This window comes from Engystomops pustulosus, chromosome 10, assembly GCF_040894005.1.
Source record: "Engystomops pustulosus chromosome 10, aEngPut4.maternal, whole genome shotgun sequence".
Lineage (NCBI taxonomy): Eukaryota > Metazoa > Chordata > Amphibia > Anura > Leptodactylidae > Engystomops > Engystomops pustulosus.
The window spans coordinates 86,073,655-86,093,961 of record NC_092420.1 but is presented as its reverse complement, the minus strand read 5'-3'; the positions used below and the strand labels follow the sequence as shown (position 1 = coordinate 86,093,961).

The window sequence follows — 20,307 nt, the reverse complement described above, 5'->3', positions numbered from 1 at the left end:
CCCTGTTTCCAACAGGAATTGTCTTTTCATTTCGAATACTGGTAATGATTTTTTTTTCCTCTTCTTCTTTTTGATGTTTTTGAGCTAATGGCCCTCAATGAAAAGTGTTTTGTTTCCTGCCTGGACTTGGCTGTGCAAACCCTCTTCTCCAAATGCCAGAGGGCTTATATAACTCCCAGGGATGGTCGGCCAAAGTACATGAAATATTGGATGTTTCTTTTTTTCATTTTTGAGTGTCCCTTTTTTTGTTCTTTTTGATCTACTGAATACGTGACATCGGCTATAAAATAATTTCCCAAGGTTTTCTTTATTTTTGTTATCCTATGAATGTTCCAATTTGAAATATTGCATGAGATAAGAACATAATTATTCCTAAATTTATCAACCTGTCTGTGTTTCTTTGGCAGTAGAATGTGTTTTCCTTTCGATTTTATAGCATCGAAGGAATTTTTGGAATAACTTCAATACAATAATGAACAGATTTCTTTTTTTTTTTGGGGCACATTTACCGGACCAGGGGAAATTATTATAATTTATGCTCTACGTTTTCTAAGAAACCGTACAGAGATTGCCATTTATGTAAGTCCCTGTTATGAACGGGACTCACAATCTAAATTCTAAACTAAAGAAGACATTAGGGACAATTTCATATGAAGCCAATTAACACAAATGTATTTTTGGAATATGAGAGGAAATCTACGATGACAGTGAGAGAATAGACAAACTTCATGCAGATGTTGTCCTTGGCCAGGTTTGAACCTAGGTTCCCAGTGCTCCAAGACAATAACGCTAACAACTAAGCCACCGTTGTAACGCCCAACTACATGTCAGGTTTTATTAAAGTTTTCCTATTCTTTTCTGAAATGACCGCTTTAGCAGGACAACAATTCACCCAAATGTTGTGGTCCTACATTGTTGTAGGTTTCACACGTCTCCTCATATATGGTCATCAGAGTTTGCTCTGAGGCTCGAGGCTCAGGTTGGCCAGGGGGAAACATCTGACCAATCACAGACGTGGCTAATTGCTAGGGGGGTCAATTTGCCACAAATCTGAAAATACATCCGGGACATGTGGACGAACCCGTACACCAAAATCCAAATGCAAACATCAGGTCCGCTCATCTCTAATGGTCATATCTACAATATATTTTTTTATGCCCATTTACAATAAATAACATGTCTAGGGTCACTTCCACGCTGTTTTTAAGGCAAAAATGTAAATTATGTTCATCAAACTGATGTAATACAAATTTTTTGCGGAAATTATCAATCAATATGGCCCCACTGATGGTCAAGATTTCCTTATATGTAAGAGCATAGTTGGCTGAACCTACCCATTTCTTTGTTCCTGACAATCAATAGGAGATGTCAGTTGAAGATGAATCAGCCATGTTGGATTTCATAAACCCATTGGAAAAGTTCATCCAGTGAACCTTCTTGATCTATTGAATATCCTAAAGACTACGTTGACACTTGGTTCTTCGTTTTTCGACCCTGATTTGCAGCTTGGCACCTGCTATATCACAAATATCCTGGTAGGCCCCTTGAAAATTCTGGTTAGTTATCTACGGACAAATTAAGTCGTTCATCCCACTAGACTCTCTTAGTTAATACTATACTAAAAATCTGCTGGACTCTATTATTTTTATTGAAAATATTTGGTTTACCCTACTTTGCCCCATTTCAAATTACATGTCTGTGTTGGGTTTAATTTATCAAAAGAAATTACTATAAATGTAAAATGTGAGTTAACTTATTTCAGGGTAACATGAATAGTCCACATTTAGCAGAGTCTACCTTTCCTTAAGTGTAGGAACCAAATCCTTATGTAAACTGTGTTTTACAAAAAGCTTGTTTTAATAGCTGAGGATACTGAAACGCAGAAGAGCCCTTGTAGGAAAATGTTGTGTATGCAGCAGACCATTTACCGGTTCCTTACTTTCCTTTCCACTAATATTTATATAAGAATGCAGAGGATTTCTGCAGAATGTTGAGGTTGGAGCAGACACAACGGAATAATGTTGAGTTATTATCAGGTGGGTTTTGTAGACCACTAGCCAATGGTGTATCAGTCCTGTACATTCTCAACATCTCTGTAATGTGATTTAGCTAGAAATATTCTTGCCTCCTATGAAAATTTCAGCCATTTTACTCTTTTGAATTGCAAAAATGAATCTATAACCCTAAGGTTAAAAGGGTATCCTAATCCGGAATGTCTATCTCAGGAATGGGTAGCCATTGCCCCAATCTCTTGCAGTGAATGGAGATATGACTGGGTGCTCTCCAACCATTTTAAATTATTAAATTCTGGGGAAATCTAAAAACCTACCGTAATTTTTAAATTATTTTTTTATGTAAGTTTATTAATGTTATTATACCGCATATTCTTGTATATTATTTATATTCAGGGCCGTGTTTTTTACCTCCTTGTACAGCTAAATGAGCTAAATGTCCCGGCTGTACTACACTAACACAACGCGACACAAAATTCTGCACCGAAAGGGGCGTTCCATTCTGCACCGAAAGGGGCGTTCCGGTGCTTATTGCGACACATTTATCAGGCAGTGTTCGACAGAATTGTGTTGCATGCCCTATGTTTAAGGTGCACCAAAAAAAGTTGCTGTACTCTGTTGAGGTGCGGCAGAAATCCTGAATCTGGCGCCCCCTGCACACTACACAGGCAAACTGCACATAGTGCAGATTTTGGTAATTGTGGGCCAATGTATTCACTTGGAAAAAGCTCCATGGAGGGGCTGGAATGTTTCTCTATGTTTCTCACTGTTAATTAATAGAACATTTCTACTTCATTGGATTCTTCTTGTACAGCTATGTGCAGACACAGTCCTCTATGCAGAGTTGACACATTGGTCACGTTACCTTTGATTCTATTGATATAATCTGAAACAGATTACCCTGGGAATATTAAGGGATTTTTCCAATTTTGAAACTGAGTTTATGATTGATAAAAAGACCTATAATACCATCTACTTACTGATCAAGGGGATGCATTGCACCGAAAGACTTTGATGATAAGTCTCCAATCTTAAAGACCAAATGTGATCTGTGTAACAGGAGGAATGAAAGTCCCACATCTGGTTGAATAACTATAAAAGTTTCATCCCTACGAGTCATATTGTACAATCCCGGGAGTGTTCAGAAAGGTAATCCATTAACTCTCGACACTTTTTTTTACTTATCAGCTCCATCCGTGAGAAAACGAGAAGGGACTTCAGCGTGACCTGGTATTCTTTCGTTGGCACAAGATTGTTAAGAGTCTGCCAAGCTTCCCTCTGATAAGGCATGCAACACTTTCACAGAGCTGTTTCTTTTCAACAGGGGCTCCTTTCACAAAAGCCATCAGAAATTTTGCCCAGTAATAAAGCTCTTCTTGAAACCTGGCTCTAAGGAATGTTAGATAATGTTCAAGTCAGGACAAAGGTTAACCCTGAGCAAGAAACACCATTGAAGGTTTAATATAGATATCCATGGCCCATGTACCTCAAAAGACACCATTGCAGGTGGTCCCCTACTTAAGTACACCCAACTTACAGACGGAAACTAGTTACTGATGGACCCCTCTGCCCACTGTGACCTCCGGTGAAGTCTCTGGATGTTACTATAGTCCCAGGCTGCACTGATCAGCTGTAAGGTGTCTGTAATGAAGTTCTATCCTTGTTCCGATGACAATCACAAAATTTTGAAAATCCAATTGTCACTGGATCAAAAAAAACATTTTGTTTGGAGCTAGAATCATAAAATATACAGTTCCGACTAACATTCAAATTCAACTTAAGAACAAACCTAAAACCTATCTTGTACCCGGGTACTGCCTATATTTCCCATAGACATTTGGTTCAGATTATAATTTTGTAGAAAATAAAAGGCAGAACCTGAGAGTTGCAGACTATGTGTTATCATAAGACATCTAATCCAATATAGTGCTACAGTGTTCATCCAGGTGAAGATGGGGAAAAAGTCAACAAAAGAAGGGTTCACATCTCAAAAACCTATTTCTTAGAACTTGTGCTCCTGGGATTGGGAATCATCCTAATTATCTTGAATCTTGAGGAATATTGAAACATTCTTCAACCCTCCATAACATTTTGAGTCTATTTCAAGTGGCAATACATACGTGTTGCTCGGACACATTGGCAAGACATGAAAGTCTAGAGGTAGCCATACTCTTTCCACAGACCTGAGTATGTATGTGGTGCTGTTGTGAATTATCCTCCTTGAGAACATAGGGTATGTCAAAACTCATTGTACCCATTCCTATTTTTCCTCTTGTTGTGTTGATTCTCATAGGTAATGTAGGGGATGCATTGGTCATTGGTCATTGACAAAAATTGAGCTGATTAAGTGACAAAACCTTCAAAAATACAACCGAGCACAACAGAAAATGTCTAGTCCTGGATCTGAAGGTAGAAGAACTGTGTTGGTAGGCATAAGGATACCCTTTATGCATTGCCTACTTAGAACTACAATCACTTCTGGACTTCACTTTGAAGTAAGATGTCCTTGTCAAATGTTTTTAGGATCTGGTGATGTTTTTCTGACAAAATATATTGTATACCCCAAATGAAATCTGTAATGAAAGGTCAGTTCTTGTTTGAGGAGCCCAGCTGTCAAAGTTCTCCAGACACAATGGGACTCATTTGCTAATGGTCCTGCGGGCGCGATTCCATCCCGAATATTTCCGTTTTGCGACGAATTGCCCCTGGTTTGTGGTGCACGTGATCGGATTGGGGCGCATTGGCGCCGGCTTTCACGAGACAACCCGACGGATTCGAAAAAACCTTGGAATTTAAAAAACGATTAGTGTCACAAGATCAAGCACTTACATGCACCAGGAAGAAGGTGAACCTCGGCGCAGCAGTGACACCTGCAGGAACTCGGGCGCACAATCTTAGTGAATGCCGGCAGACCCGAATCCTCGTCGGACAACGCACATCGCTACTGGACTGGGTAAGTAAATGTGCCCCAATGTATTTAAATAATCAAAAGGTAATGTAGCTACTACCCCTTATCGAAAAACCATCAGGTGTAGTCTCACCACACGAAAAGTTGAAGAAACAAGAGAAATGTAAAGAATTCAGATAAATCTTCCTCCTATCCTGTGGATTCCTTCAGTTCCAAGCAAAGACCAGCAATCTCCTAGATGTCTTCGGTGGAACTAGATAGACAAACCCAAAGACTTAGTGCAGACACTTCAGATCCCAATTTAAAATATATCTGAGTCTTCAAACTCACAAATGAGCATTAAATAGCATTGGATTTTATAAAGGTTTTATATTTATTACATGCACATTTTTAACACTCGTTTGTGAGTTTGGAGAAATAAAATATATTTTAAATTCTAGTTTCTCCATAGACACCTAACAAAGACGTCCTTCAGATGTCTACAGAGAGGACTACACCAATAATTAGAGGCCAAATAAATGAGAGGCTCCACAGCATCAACCATAGGTAACTCCAGGGTAAATGCTCTTTGGTAGGACAATTAAAGGACCAGCTAGAGCTCTCCGTGCCTTTTATATGAGGTAGACGTTACTGACCCATTACTGTCGGTTATGTCACACGGGATGAGCATTCATTAGGGTTGTCACGGTGGATATTTTAATGAATGAGGCTGCTGGCACACCTGGTTTGGAAAGGGTTACCAGTTGTCTTCATGGGGCTGCATGTCTGTGATTACACATTAGTGAAACTCTCCCTACCCCGGGGTGTGCATGTGTGTGCGAGTGTGTGTGTCTATGTGTGCACCACAGCTGTTCCTTTCACATTTGCAGAACATTCCCATGGCAGGAGACACGGTGACCTCTCCTCTGCCGTAGTTTTCACCATCTGTCACAATAAATTAGGATAATAGTATTGGGTCTTTTATGTTTTATTACATGGAGGACAATAAAGAGAATGTACCCTGAGCCTAGAGAAGTGAGAAAGCAGCTCAGAAAAGCCACACGGATTATTCATGATTCTTTGTAATCTACCTGTAATCTTGCCTTATATTATTGTCAAAAATGAAAGTGGACCTAGTGGATCTACCTTAGTGCCGTTTACCTTTGGAGTGTGCAGGGAGCTGCACTGAATACTGGCACACGGTCTTCAGTTATCTCGCGCCCAATGCACTACTCAGGGAGTGTGCACCTTTTTTGGTGCACCTTTAACAAACAGCGTGCAACACAATTCTGTCCAGTTGCCCCTTTAGGTGCACATTTTTCTGACTTGCCGGACACAGTACAGCCACGACACAAAACTATCACAGACACTTATAAAATACATGTGCAAGCAGATTTGATGTTCCTTTATGTGCACTGTAAAAGAAAAACCTGGCGCATTTGGGCCATTTTGTTGCATTTGATCAAAGGGAGGAAATTGCGCACCTGTAAAAGAGGACTTGTCAGGCTGATTTGGAACCCTAAACCATCTACAGGTTCTTATGAACCTGTGGTCTAGGGTGCCATTTCGACCTGTTTGATGGCTGTACGTGGAGAAAAATAAAAAAATATATTTTTATAGTTACCTAGATGTGAGTCCGTTGAGGCACATCGGACTCGCATCAGAAAATCCCAAGCCAGTGCCTCCTTTTGTAATCCAGATAATGCCCGGGCTTCATTGTGCATGCCCTCTACCAACGGAGCTTGCATAGTAATGGAGTGTACTATGTCAGTTTCACTTGCCGTAACGCACAGGTGCTGAAGGGAAGGAAGGACGAGGTTTGTATAATGTTTAAAAATCGCTTAAAAATGCTACAGGCCGATTTGGGATGTGGTGGGTGGTTTAGTGTCCCAAATCACTATTACAGGTTTCCTTTAAATCCTCCTCTACTTTGGTGATGATTACTGATCTTGCCGATCTTGGTTGATTTCCCTTCATTTGTGACATGCTGTATGGTACATCCATAAGACTGCTGCAGTTATTAGCTGCAACGGTCATGTGGGTACACACACCTGCACCCAAAATTTAACAAAGATTGTCCAGGACAGTCCTTGGACCACTAACTCATTTATACTTACTCTTGTTACTTTAGGAGTCCAACCAATAGAACATGGTTGAACCCTCATTCTATTGAAGACACATCCAAAGATGTATTTATATTAACCATAATACATCCCCTGTACATCAGTGATCTCCAACCATGAGCTCTACAGCTGTTGAAAATCTACAAATCCCAACATTCCCTGAGGATCTGTAGTCCACAAAGGCCAGTAACAGACTGCTTTCCCTTGGAGCCACCAGATAAAATGATTCTGCAGTCCAAATCTATGTAAATTCCTTAAAAATAGACCTACCTTCTAACGGACCGCCTTGGCCCATAATTGTTTATAGTGACTGGGCCCACTTTAGGATCCTCTGGTATACTGGCGGACCAGTCGGACACTGGACTGGGTTGCGAAGACATGATGGGAGCTGTAATTTTATAACAGTAGGAGACCACAGTTGGCACCAATCTCAACCAATCTGCTAGAATAGTCCTGCATTTGAATTAAGAGTCCAACCATTTTTTCTTGTCTCAATATGATAAGGGTTGGAGTTTGCTCAATTGGTGGATTGGTTGGAGTTTGCTCAAATTGCTCAAACTTGGTGGATTAGAAGTGGGACTTGCCTGGACTTATGCATACGTTAAATTGATGTGTATGCTGAAGACGTTGTAGGCCACTCATCTACAAGCCGTCCAATGGATGGAAACATCTTCCTACTCTTTGGTTCTATCACCGATGACATTATAAATAGTTTCTTATATCTTATGACAGATTTTTCCATTCCCGGATGGTTGAGGAACCCAGATTTCATTTGTTCTATAATCTCCCCCTCCAGCCTTGTACATTTCTATGTTTTGAGTAGATCCTAGTCGACTTTTAATATACTCAGAATTTCCAGTAGGGTGCGTGTTATATAGCATTACACATGTCAATGGCATTTGTGTTTTGTTCATAGGTCATTTCCTGGGAAATAATACTGTGATTGATGTCCTGAAACAAGGAGGATATGAGGTGGAACACACGCCTGCAGGACAAAGCATTACAAAGTAAGATTAGTCTGGATTCTGCACCTTTACAGTATTATTTTTTAAACATGTGCAATGTATACCGTGTGAGCTGTAGCTCTTTCATATTAAACATCTCCACCCAGGATTAAAATACCATGGATGCGTCCTCCAGTGGCCAGTTACCTCAAAGGACTAGCCCATACTAGGGGTATTTCCACACAACACAATATATTAGATGTGTCTGTCCCAATCATCTAACTGGAGGCTGTTATTCTTGTTCTTTTTCTGAAATTGTGTCCCCAAAGTGTGTCAATGTTGTCATTGTCATGATGTCACTTGGAAACAGTAATGAAAGACATCCTACCGTTTTGTTTCTACCGCGGATTTATGTATCTCCAGGGTAACAGACAACAAACTGAGAAGGGGAACATTGAAATTAGTTTGTAGTCTGTTTCCATGGAGATGTTTAAGCTGCTTAGAAACTGTAGAAAACAAAGGTTTGTAGTAGTTCTAAAAATATTAGATCGCATTTACGAAACCCCAACTGGCACAGCCCACAATTATAAAGGATACTTTGGTGCTAATGGCTACAATAAGCTCACGGTCCCCATTGAAGTCTATTGTGCCCGAATACACTGTATCTTCCAGAATCATGAGTGAGCAGAGTAGCCGCACCATTATAGGTTATAGAGCAGGTCATATTTCAGTGTCAGGTTTGCTTCACGGAATCTCATTTCCAATGGAGATTGAAGTAGTGAATAGTGGTCACCCCCTCCCCCGACACAGCTCATCCAAATGGGCCACAGACAATCCCCCATTAGTGTGCCTGGTCATGTGCAAGTAGTCTAAGATCAGTTTTTGGCTCATAGACATCCTGGGATGTACCGTATTTTTGGGACTATAAGGTGCACCGGATTATAAGGTGCACCATCAATAAATGCCTGCTAAAACGTCTAGGTTTATATATTAGGCGCACCGGATTATAAGGCGCACTTGATTATAAGGATGAATGACCAGCAGGTGGCAGACCTGTGCACAGTTCAGGGAAGCTGTTGTCTGTAAGTATGGTTCATATATAAGGCGCACTGGACTATAAGGCGCACCATCAATAAATGCCTGCAAAAACGTCTAGGTTCATATATAAGGCGCACCGGATTATAAGGCGCACCTGATTATAAGGACGAATGACCAGCAGGTGGCAGACCAGTTCAGGGAAGCTGTTTTATCTGTAAGTACGGTTCATATATAAGGCCCACTGGACTATAAGGCGCACCTTTGATTTCTGAGAAAATCAAAGGATTTTTTGTGCGCCTTATAGTCCGAAAAACACGCTACCACTATTTGGAAATTGCAAAACAAAGTTCAAGCTCACCACAACCCTTAGAAGACTCCACCACTACAAGGATCAACTTCAAACAATAACTCTGTCCTATATAGCTAAAAGCTTAGCACCACATACAAGGTGGACTGTACAGGCAGATCAACGCATTTCGACAATCTATGTCTTAGCCATGACTATTGGGATTCCTCTACGTATTGACCCCCAACCAGCAGATCTGTTTTTCTTGGTACTTTTCATTCTAATGACTGTGGCACATCTGATGCCAGATACCACAGATTACGACCAATAATAACTTGCCAGTCAAGATGAAAGTTCCATATAATTTTTCAAAATTTTCCCATAAAGGATCCTAATTGTATGTAGATGAAATTTAACATGAGTACATGAGTATATTGTACAGAGAAGGGATTAGATACTTCTTTGTCACACCGCCGGTGGTCTTGCCGCAGCAATGTCTGCCTTCTTATCCATAAGTCATAAAACCAAATGTTAGTACAGACAACGTTTTGGAAAAGAATCCCACCACTGGCACAACAAACTTATAATATCGCTTTGGAATGAGTGCTTAGAAGGGAAATAGACTTCAATTTCAAAACCACTGCGGGATTACAAAACCACTTGGTCTGGAGAAGTGAATTGGAACAAGCTTTCAAAAATAGAAATAGATGACAATAATTCCACTGAGGAGGCATGGGAACTCGTCAGGGCCAATATCTTTATGGATTTCCACTGACTAATTGGACGAAACTGGCAATGCTTTGAGATGGATCTAATCTTTATACCTCAGTGGGATCATTTTGTTGCCCCACCCAAGCACTATTGGCCGAAGATGTAGATGATGAGAACAATCAGATGCAAAAATCTTTGCCCCATCGCAGACCATTCTGCTGCCCATTTTGGGTCTTGCTTATTTGTTGATCTGCCCAGTAACTTTATTACGTAAGTCATCGTTAAAATTTTAAAAGTCCAACTTTACCCTCTGGGCTTGTTTTCTGTGGTACATGTTTCAAACTTGAAAATGGTTGCAGTGATCACAAGTGCAAATATGAGAGATTATGACTGTAGGACTGTAGGTCAACAGAACCAACAAAGACCATCAGAATGGAAATTTCGACCTTTAATCTTTTGGTTATGTTACCACAATCAAAGCCTTAAATCATGATGCATTTTTAACAAAAAAGGACAACCTCTTTATGGCTATAATTCTAAACCTCTCACTAGTGAACATTACATTAGAAGGAATGAACACTGCTGATGATTAGAGAGGAGGGTACCCGAACTCTAAGTATGGGTCCAAGGCTTTGGTGCGTCCCGTGAGACCCAGACATATTGCCAGATTGGGGGCTAAACAATACGGCAAGTTGACGCCTTTGGCTAACTAGCCATGGATATGATTGGTTAGAGATGACCAATCACAGCCATAACTAGTTGGTAAGGGGTGTCAATATGTCTGGGTGGTGGAGGCACCCGAACCTTGGACCCAAACTTAGAGTTCTTGGCCACTCATTTCTACTCATGATCAATGCAGAAAGGTGCCACAGATCACATATGCTCCTATATCCAACTTCTTTTGTAGAGATAAGCAGGGTCACAATTATTGTAGCCCTTGAGATTAATTGTTTAGCTTACCAATACAGTGCTATTGTTTGTCCTGGGGAAACTCTTTTGAGGACATTTTAGAAACAAACTATTACATTTACCAAATTTTGGGAAATTTTTTTGGGAAAGGGTGTTTTGGGCCAACAAAGAGAATGGGGCAGTGCAGAAAATTGATATAGTGTAATAGAAACTAAAGTCAATGGAGTGATGGTTACTTTTCAATTTATGAGGCCGAATGTACAATGCCAGTTCTACTCATTCAAATTTTAACTATTATGGTTCAGTAGTCCAATTGGGTTACATTGGAAAAGATATGGTTAAAAACTGAAACAATCTGAATGAATCCCCATTATAAATCTCAATTTTATGTTGGGTCTTGACTGTCATGTTTTCTAATTTCATTATTTTATTTTTATATGGAAACATTTGGGCACCTTATGTGAAGGGGTTTATTTTCCATTGCAAAATTAAGTTTGAAATATTAAAAGAATACTTTCAGACCACATGTTATTTTCCAAATTCCATCGCTCTATACCTCTTTTAAAAAAAATTAACCAATATTGGCAAAAGCAGAAGTATGAAAGTGGTCTCGTAAGTCTAGCCAGCGTTTCGGCTGACTTCTTGAACCTGAAACAATCCCCTCTGATACTGCGCATTCCCTGGTGTCTGATTCCAGCTAGTTCAGAGCCAGCTATTGCTTTTGGAAGTGGATCACGGCTCTGGATTTAACAAGTCGGGATTGTATACTAGAGATCCTTATATTATTGTCCTTTGTCTCGGAGACATAAAGCCAAAAGCAAAGGGGGTCGACGTGAAATAGGTGGGATGTTCCTTCCTTGGTGAAATATCAAATGTACTTACCTATTACCCTACAAAATCTTGGGGTTGTATGATAATCCTATTATTGTAACACTCATTGACCATCTCCAATGAATCAAATCTCAAACCTTCAGAGGTCTTCCGACCAAGAACAATAAAGTCTGGATCGAAACGTTATGTCTAGAGCCGTACACCGATAGACGTATCAGCTTTTGTCTGGATAATGTTTCTAAAAGTACTAGTAAAGACATCAGAGGCTTAACATGAAATATTCTGACCATAATTATAGGCAACGTGACCACAACACCACTCTCTTAAAAAAATAGAGGTTTCAAAGTTTACACACCAGACCACACGAATATCACATTAGTGGACATTTTGACGTGTTTAGAAAATCTGGGATAGTTCTGTAATAATCAGATGTTGGAGGCCACAAAAAGTATTCTAGGATTGTCTCTCTCTAGGAGGAAGAAAATTGTCTCTCTAATGCCGATTATGTCTAACCCGATGTGTGCCGCACTAATATTATTAAGAGGTCAAAACCTTTTACTAAGGACTGGAGTTTTCTTCCTCCATTGTAATGATACTTTGTGTGGATTGCAGATGTATCCTTACAATCAAGGTCTATAATCTATTCCATTGGGATACATCATATAATCTATTCCTGTGGGATACATCATACCGATCCAACTCCCTGAAAGCAGGAAGAGGAATGAAAATTGGTTGGAATGATTGGCTGCTACCAATGTTAAGGGTTTTTCACCAAGTGATGACATCACCATGAACCTGCAAAAGTGTACACTAAGCAGAGGCTGGGGGACAGATTCAATAGGTTGCATCCGTTCCCCATTGCCTCCAATGGCCTCCACTGAGAAAACTCATCTCTAAACAGGAGCTTTCCATCCTAGTTTTAGAAGGCAGAGATAAAACGGATGCCTCCATCTGCCAGTACATGTCTATGTACACTTTCTGCATATACATTGGGAGCTCACCTGGTATATACACTGAGCCTGCATAAAAGATGTAATGTGAACCTAGCCTAATTCTGGCTTGTCAAATACTGGCTGTGCCGATGTTGCGCTCAATGGTGACCAAAGCACCTGAGTGGTTAGTCAAAGGAAGGGGCTACTTCTGAGCCCTTATTTGTCCCTCCCTCTGCAAGCATATCAATACCTCCCCCCAATTTTTGGGATAGTAAAAGAGGACAAAAAGATGCCTTGCATGTAAAAAATTTCAGTTCTTCAAAGTCAAATAATCTGCCTTTACTGGGTTTTACATATCAAGAAAAATGTAAAAAGTAAAGATAATTAGTATAACCAATTTCTGAAGATTTCCAGACACATATTTAGCCAAAATGGTGAATAAAAAATCCCAATACCCAAAATACACATTTTATGGACAGTATTGCTGTCCCGGCAATGATAAAAAAAAATTAGTTCTACCCAAAAGGGAAAAAGTACAGAAACTCCTCAGACAATTCCATAGTTCCAAGTTTTTACTGTATATACTCAAGTATAAGCCGGTTCTGGATCTTCGGCGTGGCTCTAGGTGGCTCGTCTTTTTACTGTCGGCGCCTGCATCACATGGACGTGTTTCTGCCGGCTGTTACAGCAAGGAGAAGACAGAATAGGAGTCACCAGCAGCCCCGCCAAGGATCGGGAGCCACGACGAGCATCGGGGCGACGGAGGGTGAGTATGTAAGTTTATTTATTTTTTATTGACTCGGGTATAAGACGAGATGAGGTTTTTCAGCACATTTTTTTTGGCTTATACACGAGTATATATGGTAATTAAATTTTTTGTACCAGTAAAGCTTAATTTTTTTTAAAAAACTGTATTTTGTTATCACTGTTATCGCAATGACCAGAAGAATAATGTTAAAAATATTATTTATACTGCACAGTGATCTATAGAAATATAGAAACTGGAAGACAAAGGCGGAATTCCATTTTTTCTTTCCTATTCCATTCCAAAGAAAAGAGAATAACAATTTGTACAGTTTCCCAATACATTGGGGGTCATTTACTAAGGGCCCGATTTGCGGTTTCCCGACGTGTTACCCGAATATTTCCGATTTGCACCGATTTTCCCTGTATTGCCCCGGGATTTTGGCGCACGCGATCTGATTGTGGCGCATCGGCGCTGGCATGCACACAACGGAAATCGGGGGGCGTGGCCGAACGAAAACCCGACGGATTCGGAAAAACCACCGCATTTAAAAAAAAAAAAGTCCCGCGGAGCTTGCACTTACCTTCACTAGGAATAGGCCGGTGAACGTGAGTGCATCCCGGGGAACTTCAGCGCAGCAGCGCCACCTGGTGAACGTCGGAGGAACTGCCTTAATGAATCCCGGCCGGACCCGAATCCACCGGAGAGAACGCACCCCTGGATCGCGAATGGACCGGGAAAGTAAATCTGCCCCATTGTACGGAAATAGCACATGGAGCTATTACAAAGTGCAGCTTGTCCAGCAAAAAAGCTAGCCCTCCCATTTAACTGTAAAAAGTAAAACAAAAATGTAGAATATCTTTACAATTTGGGATAATATGGAATACACAAATGTTTGCAGCTCTCATGTGTTCACTGAATATACCGCTCTATATTGCTCCTCTCTTCGCCCCCGCTTCTACGACAATGAAATTACATACAGATTTTTGCAGTAACGAGGCGTTTACTCATTTATATCCCGATTTAAAACGAGAGCCTCCACAACAACAGACATTAAGGTCTACGGGGAGATTTCCTTTTGTGTTGCTGAGAATCAGAGTTTAGTGTTTTAGGTTTAAATACTTTGTGGTCACATTTAACGGGCCTCCGGGGGCTTCTAAAGATTATCATACACTTTCTTTCACCCCAATAAATCCTGTTTTATGAGTTGAAATCAGGACCTCCATCTATAAAAACAACAATAGCGGCATTAAAGGGTTAGGATTTCCTTCCAGGCAAAGGACCTGCACTCATCATAGTCAGTGTCACTGAAGGTGATGTTACTGACATCTAGGGGGGGTCCCCACCATACAGTGCACATACTTAGTACTGCATAAGACGTTGTATTGCGTTGCCATATGGTATTGCTTATGCAGATGTTCTACAAGACATGAACATCTTCCCAACTATATCTGTTGTTAGTACTGTAATACTTGAGGGGGTAGTTAATTTTTGTATTATGGGGTCTAGGTGGTCTAAAAGTCCCTGTTCCGGCCTGCATTAAGCTATAACAGGAATGTGTTGTCAATAAGGATGAGCAGACCCTTTCATGTTCAGCTCCGGAGTTCGTCCGGACCAATTTCTGAGACTTCAGTTTAGGTCCATGATTGGGTCTCCAAAACCAAACACTTGCCCCCCGTGTAACACCAGTAATGCTGGTCGGGTCCAGTAATGCTGACGGCGTTAAAACAGTCAATACCCGCAATCGGGGAGAGCAGGAATAATGGCAGTTGCTTGATTCCAACCACTGGACCCAAATCCAAACTTTTTGCTGAAGTCCCTTTGTGGGTTGAGGTCCTCTTCGCCCTTGTCAACGTCATCAATGAGCCTTGGAATACCAACACAGAGAGACAGACAGAAGTATCACTTCTTTATTGTTTTAACCCAGCTCAGGCCACTAGTATAAAACAAAAGCAGACGTAAAAGAAAATTCTCAAATTTCAATCCCCTAGTGATGTTTTTACAATAAAGATTATATTTAACCCCCTTACTTTACAATTTTACTCTTTTTTATGTCTGTTTTTGCTCCTATCACTCAGTGATGGTCAGTGTAAGGTTCCAGAGTGTGGGTGGGGACTCTCTAAGCAGACACTCTATGATTCTTCTGTGTTAGGAGATTCTGTGTGCTGACAATGTACTTAGATTATCAGGGTACAGGTTTATCTACACTTTCATTTAGCTTCTGAGCATTATACTAGTATCTGACGCATAACAAGAGAGAGAGATGAGACAGATCAGATATGAGAGATGATGATATCCATGATGTGCATACAAGATACACAATACACAATCAGCACTGCTGCGCCTCCCTCCCCGTCCCCTGGATAAAGACCTTATCTTTCTGCAGCTTGTACTCACGCTGACGGCAGGAGGTATCAGTGTGTGTATGTATGAGCTTGTCAACAAAAAACAAAGTTTTTAAATTTTCCGCTCACCGTCTGAAGTTCACTGTGCTGGCTGCTGCTCTGGGACCACAAGGGTAGACGTTCAGTAGGAAGAAAAAGGTTGCAAGCCGCACCAGGTGTGGATAAAACCATCGAAAACTCTTTATTCCAAAAAATTTTTCTTAAAATAACACGGAAGGTGTACATACAAAAAGACAGAGCATCTTGCTTGATAGAGAGTGTGAATGCTGACAAATGGCCTACGCGTTTCGGGCGTACACTACACCCTTACTCATGGCTGAGTCATGAGTAAGGGTGTAGTGTACGCCCGAAACGCGTAGGCCATTTGTCAGCATTCACACTCTCTATCAAGCAAGATGCTCTGTCTTTTTGTATGTACACCTTCCGTGTTATTTTAAGAAAAATTTTTTGGAATAAAGAGTTTTCGATGGTTTTATCCACACCTGGTGCGGCTTGCAACCTTTTTCTTCCTACTGAATGTATGAGCTTGTCCTAGAATGCAAGGGTGGGGCTGGAGGCAGAGATCAGCTCATTGCAGCGTCAGGCAGGAGAACAATATGTTTTCCCCGACCCTAAAGTCAGAAGATTCATGGAAATTATATTAGACGTGAATTAGAGAATGTGTTATTTTGTTATCCTGAGTATATATAAGAATCTTGTCTTCGTGGGAATAACCCTTTAAAGTAAGAGACCATGTGTTTTTTTTTTAATATTGGACAATTCCTTTAACTATATTTTTGGCCCGAAACTAGAAACAATTTTAAAGGGGATCGGCACTGGTTCCAAGGATTGGACCCCCTTCCATCCTATGGATAGGTTAGTAATATCTTTATGCAGGGACCCCCTTTAAATGATTTGTTAATCATTTTATTGGATCCTGAATTCAAATTTGTTGTAAATGGACACATTTTTTTTGGACACGTCCAGCACATTGGTCACAGGTGTTTCCGGAACTGCTATTTTTCAGCATCCCCCCCTCCACCCTAAATTAAGAGCAGCTGGGGTATGTGATGTACTCAAGCCATAGGAATCTACCAGGGAGAGTCTCTGAAGCCCAGCAGATAGAGCGGCCGCAGATTTACCACGGAATGTTCCATCCTGCCAAATGAAGCTGACAAAAGCCAAAGCATTTTGGGGCTTTTATTGCAGTAGTAAGATTCCTGTTTATTAGTTTACTTTACTGGGTCTGAAAGAGGTGGAAGAACATGCCGAGAAAGATCCCTGTGTTGTTCCAGCGCAGAAACTTCACATCTAACAGATCATTAGTGTCTGAAAGCTGGCATAGCGAGCAACACATGGCGGCGCGCTGGAGGGAGAGACTGCGCAAAAACGCTGACAAGTAGCTTTCCTCTGTTCTGTACAGACGGAAAACAGCTCTGCAATGGGGGAGCAGTATACAGCCAGATGTGGCAGATAGAGCTAGATAGAAAGATAGATAAATAATAGATGGATGGATAGATAGAGAGATGATATATATATATATATATATATATATATATAGAGAGAGAGAGAGAGAGAGAGAGAGGGAGAGAGAGAGAGAGAGAGAGATAGGTTCAGTGAAGAGGCAGCACTCCTTGTAGACCCTAGAGACCCTGGCCAAGGGATCACCGGCTTCTGCACCCACCGCTAGCTGTGCTGCTCAGGATCTTCTCCTTTTTATAGAGAGAGATAGATAGATGATAGATAGATAGATGATAGATGATGGATAGATAGATAGACGATAGATAGATAGATGATAGAGAGATAGATAGATAGATAGATAGGAGATAGATAGATAGATAGATAGTTAATAGATATATAGATAATAGATAGATAGAGAGATGATAGATAGAAAAAGCAGGCAGCACTCCAAGGTTCCAAATTCAAAAGCTGGTGATCTTTATTGAACAAGTGGTGACGTTTCGGTGTAAGACACCTTCATCAGGCTTTATGTAGGTGTCTTGCACCGAAACGTGGCCACTTGTTCAATAAAGATCACCAGCTTTTTAAGATAGATAGATATGAGACAGATAAATAAATAGATAGATCTTGTACCACCAGGGCCGGATTAAGGCTGGTGGGGGCCCCTGGGCGCAAAATCTGGTGGAGGCCCCCGACTTAAGCAATGATTTAAATTTTTACTAGACTTTTATATGCGTTTCTGGGATTCGTGTACAAACGCATACACAAATGCAACTAGCAAACACACTCTGAGGCTTATTAGAATGTGTTTGTGCCCGTAAAAATGGGAAAATATACAGCAAGCTCTTTTTCCCATGGGCAATATGGTACAGTGACACATGTTGTGTTCACCATTCCATTGCCAGACACCATAGGCATCTATGGGAACAGACATTTGGTCACAAATTGTACGGGCGGATATACATCCCCTTAACGTTCGTGTGAAAGGGGCCTAAGGGTGCTGTCACATGTTTGCGTTTTGATTCAGTTTTTTACTGGAATTAAAATGCACTGGGCCGTGCCACAGCCAATCGCTTATGCACCCGTTGTCTTGCATTTAGACAATACAAGAAACTGGAAGCTGATTGCAATTGCATTTGTTTGCATACAAACACATATGCGATTGGCTGACTATGCCCAACTTATAAACATAGTTATGCCATAGTTACGCAGGGCCCTGAGTTATAGGTAGCATGGAGAGGGCCATGTGTTTTTTAGATTTCTTTACTAGTTACATTGCTTGGTAAAAGCAAAACTAAAGAAGACTTATTCAACTTCTTCTCTCACAGTAAGCTCACAGACCACTCGGTGGGACGAGAAGGCAGGCTGAGTGATCTCTGTGAAGTAACCTAACACTGATTGACTAAAACTTGACTGGCAACAAGAGTGTTAGGATAGGTAGACGGCGCACCAAGGTCCGTGCTCGGCGCCCCATTCGCGCGACCGTGTGTGCATCTGAATAGGAAGTGGCAGCACACATGGTGCGCCGAGCGCGGACCTCGGTGCGGGGAAGCTAGTTCTGTTATAAATATTAATAAAGTGATTAAATTCTTTAAAACAGTTTAAAAACATAACGGAGATAAGCGCCGGCACCAGCTCACCCTGAGCTGGTGCACGGCATGTCCTGCTTATAAGCCCTATCCCAAGTAGTAGGTTTCCTTTAAAAAAAAAAAAATATATTAAAAAGAAAATAAATAAAAGTTGAAATCATAACCTTTCCTTAGAACTAATATAAAAATAAACAGTGAAAGCCGTTCAACATGATCAAAATGTCTGATCTATCAAAATATAATAATGGTTTATCTCGGTGTTGAACACAGTAACACAAACTAGTGCCCAACTGTATGAAAAATCAAGTGATCAGAAGGTCATACAGTCCCCAAAATGGTAGCAAAGAAAACATCAACTCATCTTGCAAAAATTCACATCTCCATACACCGAAGTTAGAAAAATTTATTAGCACCAGAATATAGCGAAACAGAGAACTTTCTTTTTGTACAGAAGGTTTTAATTTTTTTTAAATGTAAAACACAATAAATTTGGTATCCCTGTGATCGTACTGAGCCAAAGAATAAAGGAAATTAGTCATTTGGGGTGCAAAGTGAAAGCCTTAAAAACCAAGCCAAATAGAAAAAGGCATAAATGCGTTTTTTTTACCAATTCCACTGCATTTGGAATTTTTTCCTGCTTCCCAGTACAGGACATGGAATAATAAATACCATCTCTATGAAGTGTAATTTGTTACGCAGAAAACAACCCGTCACACAGCTCTGTACGCGTAAAAATAAAAAAGTTTTAGGGCGCTGTCCCACGTTGCGTTCGCAAACGCAGACGCAGACCAAACCGCGCCCACTGGGGCGGTCCGCGGTCCGATCACATCAGTGTTTTTCTATGGAAACGCCAGCGCGGCTCGTTCCCGATCGCAGGCGTTTCCATAGAAAAACACCGATGCGATCGGACCGCGGACCGCCCCAGTGGGCGCGGTTTGGTCTGCGTCTGCGAACGCAACGTGGGACAGCGCCCTTAGATTTTTAAGTTTGGGAGTGAAAAATGTCATTCAAGAAAATGAAAAAGGGCTTGGTCGTTAAGAAATTAATAACAATAGATCGAGTGCCAACCTAGTAGTAGCCCACAATAACAACAAAGTGCCCACTTTAATTAGTATTTGAATAATTGGTGCTCAGCCCTCCTAATAATAATCTAATGTAGTTTTAATTACTAATAGTGAGTCCCTCACCTGCCCCAGCAGTGCCCCCTCCCCCACCTACAGTTAAAGTCTCACAGAGACAGATAACATAAACAATAGGGCAGCAGAGCTTATGTAATACATTACCCTGCTACTTTTAAAGCTGCTGTCACCTCTGGCCTTCTCCACGCTGTAAATCTCCATGAGGTCCAGGCAGCGTTCTGCCATTCAGCCTGCAGCCGGGCCCGCGCTCCGGAGCGCAGCACATTGTAAGTGCCGACACTCCTCCACGCTACACAGGTCGCGCAATGACGTCACT

At 41.0% G+C, this 20,307-nt stretch overlaps 1 protein-coding gene across 1 annotated transcript in view; it reads left to right on the top strand.

Moving 5' to 3' along the window:
* The window catches only part of TRABD2B (TraB domain containing 2B), a 222,931-nt gene that overhangs the window by 158,231 nt on the left and 44,393 nt on the right, over nt 1-20,307 (top strand). Inside the window, exon 5 of the mRNA XM_072127052.1 lies at nt 7,939-8,029. Within this exon, the coding sequence (XP_071983153.1) occupies nt 7,939-8,029 (91 nt within the window). The remainder of the gene's footprint in view (nt 1-7,938; nt 8,030-20,307) is intronic.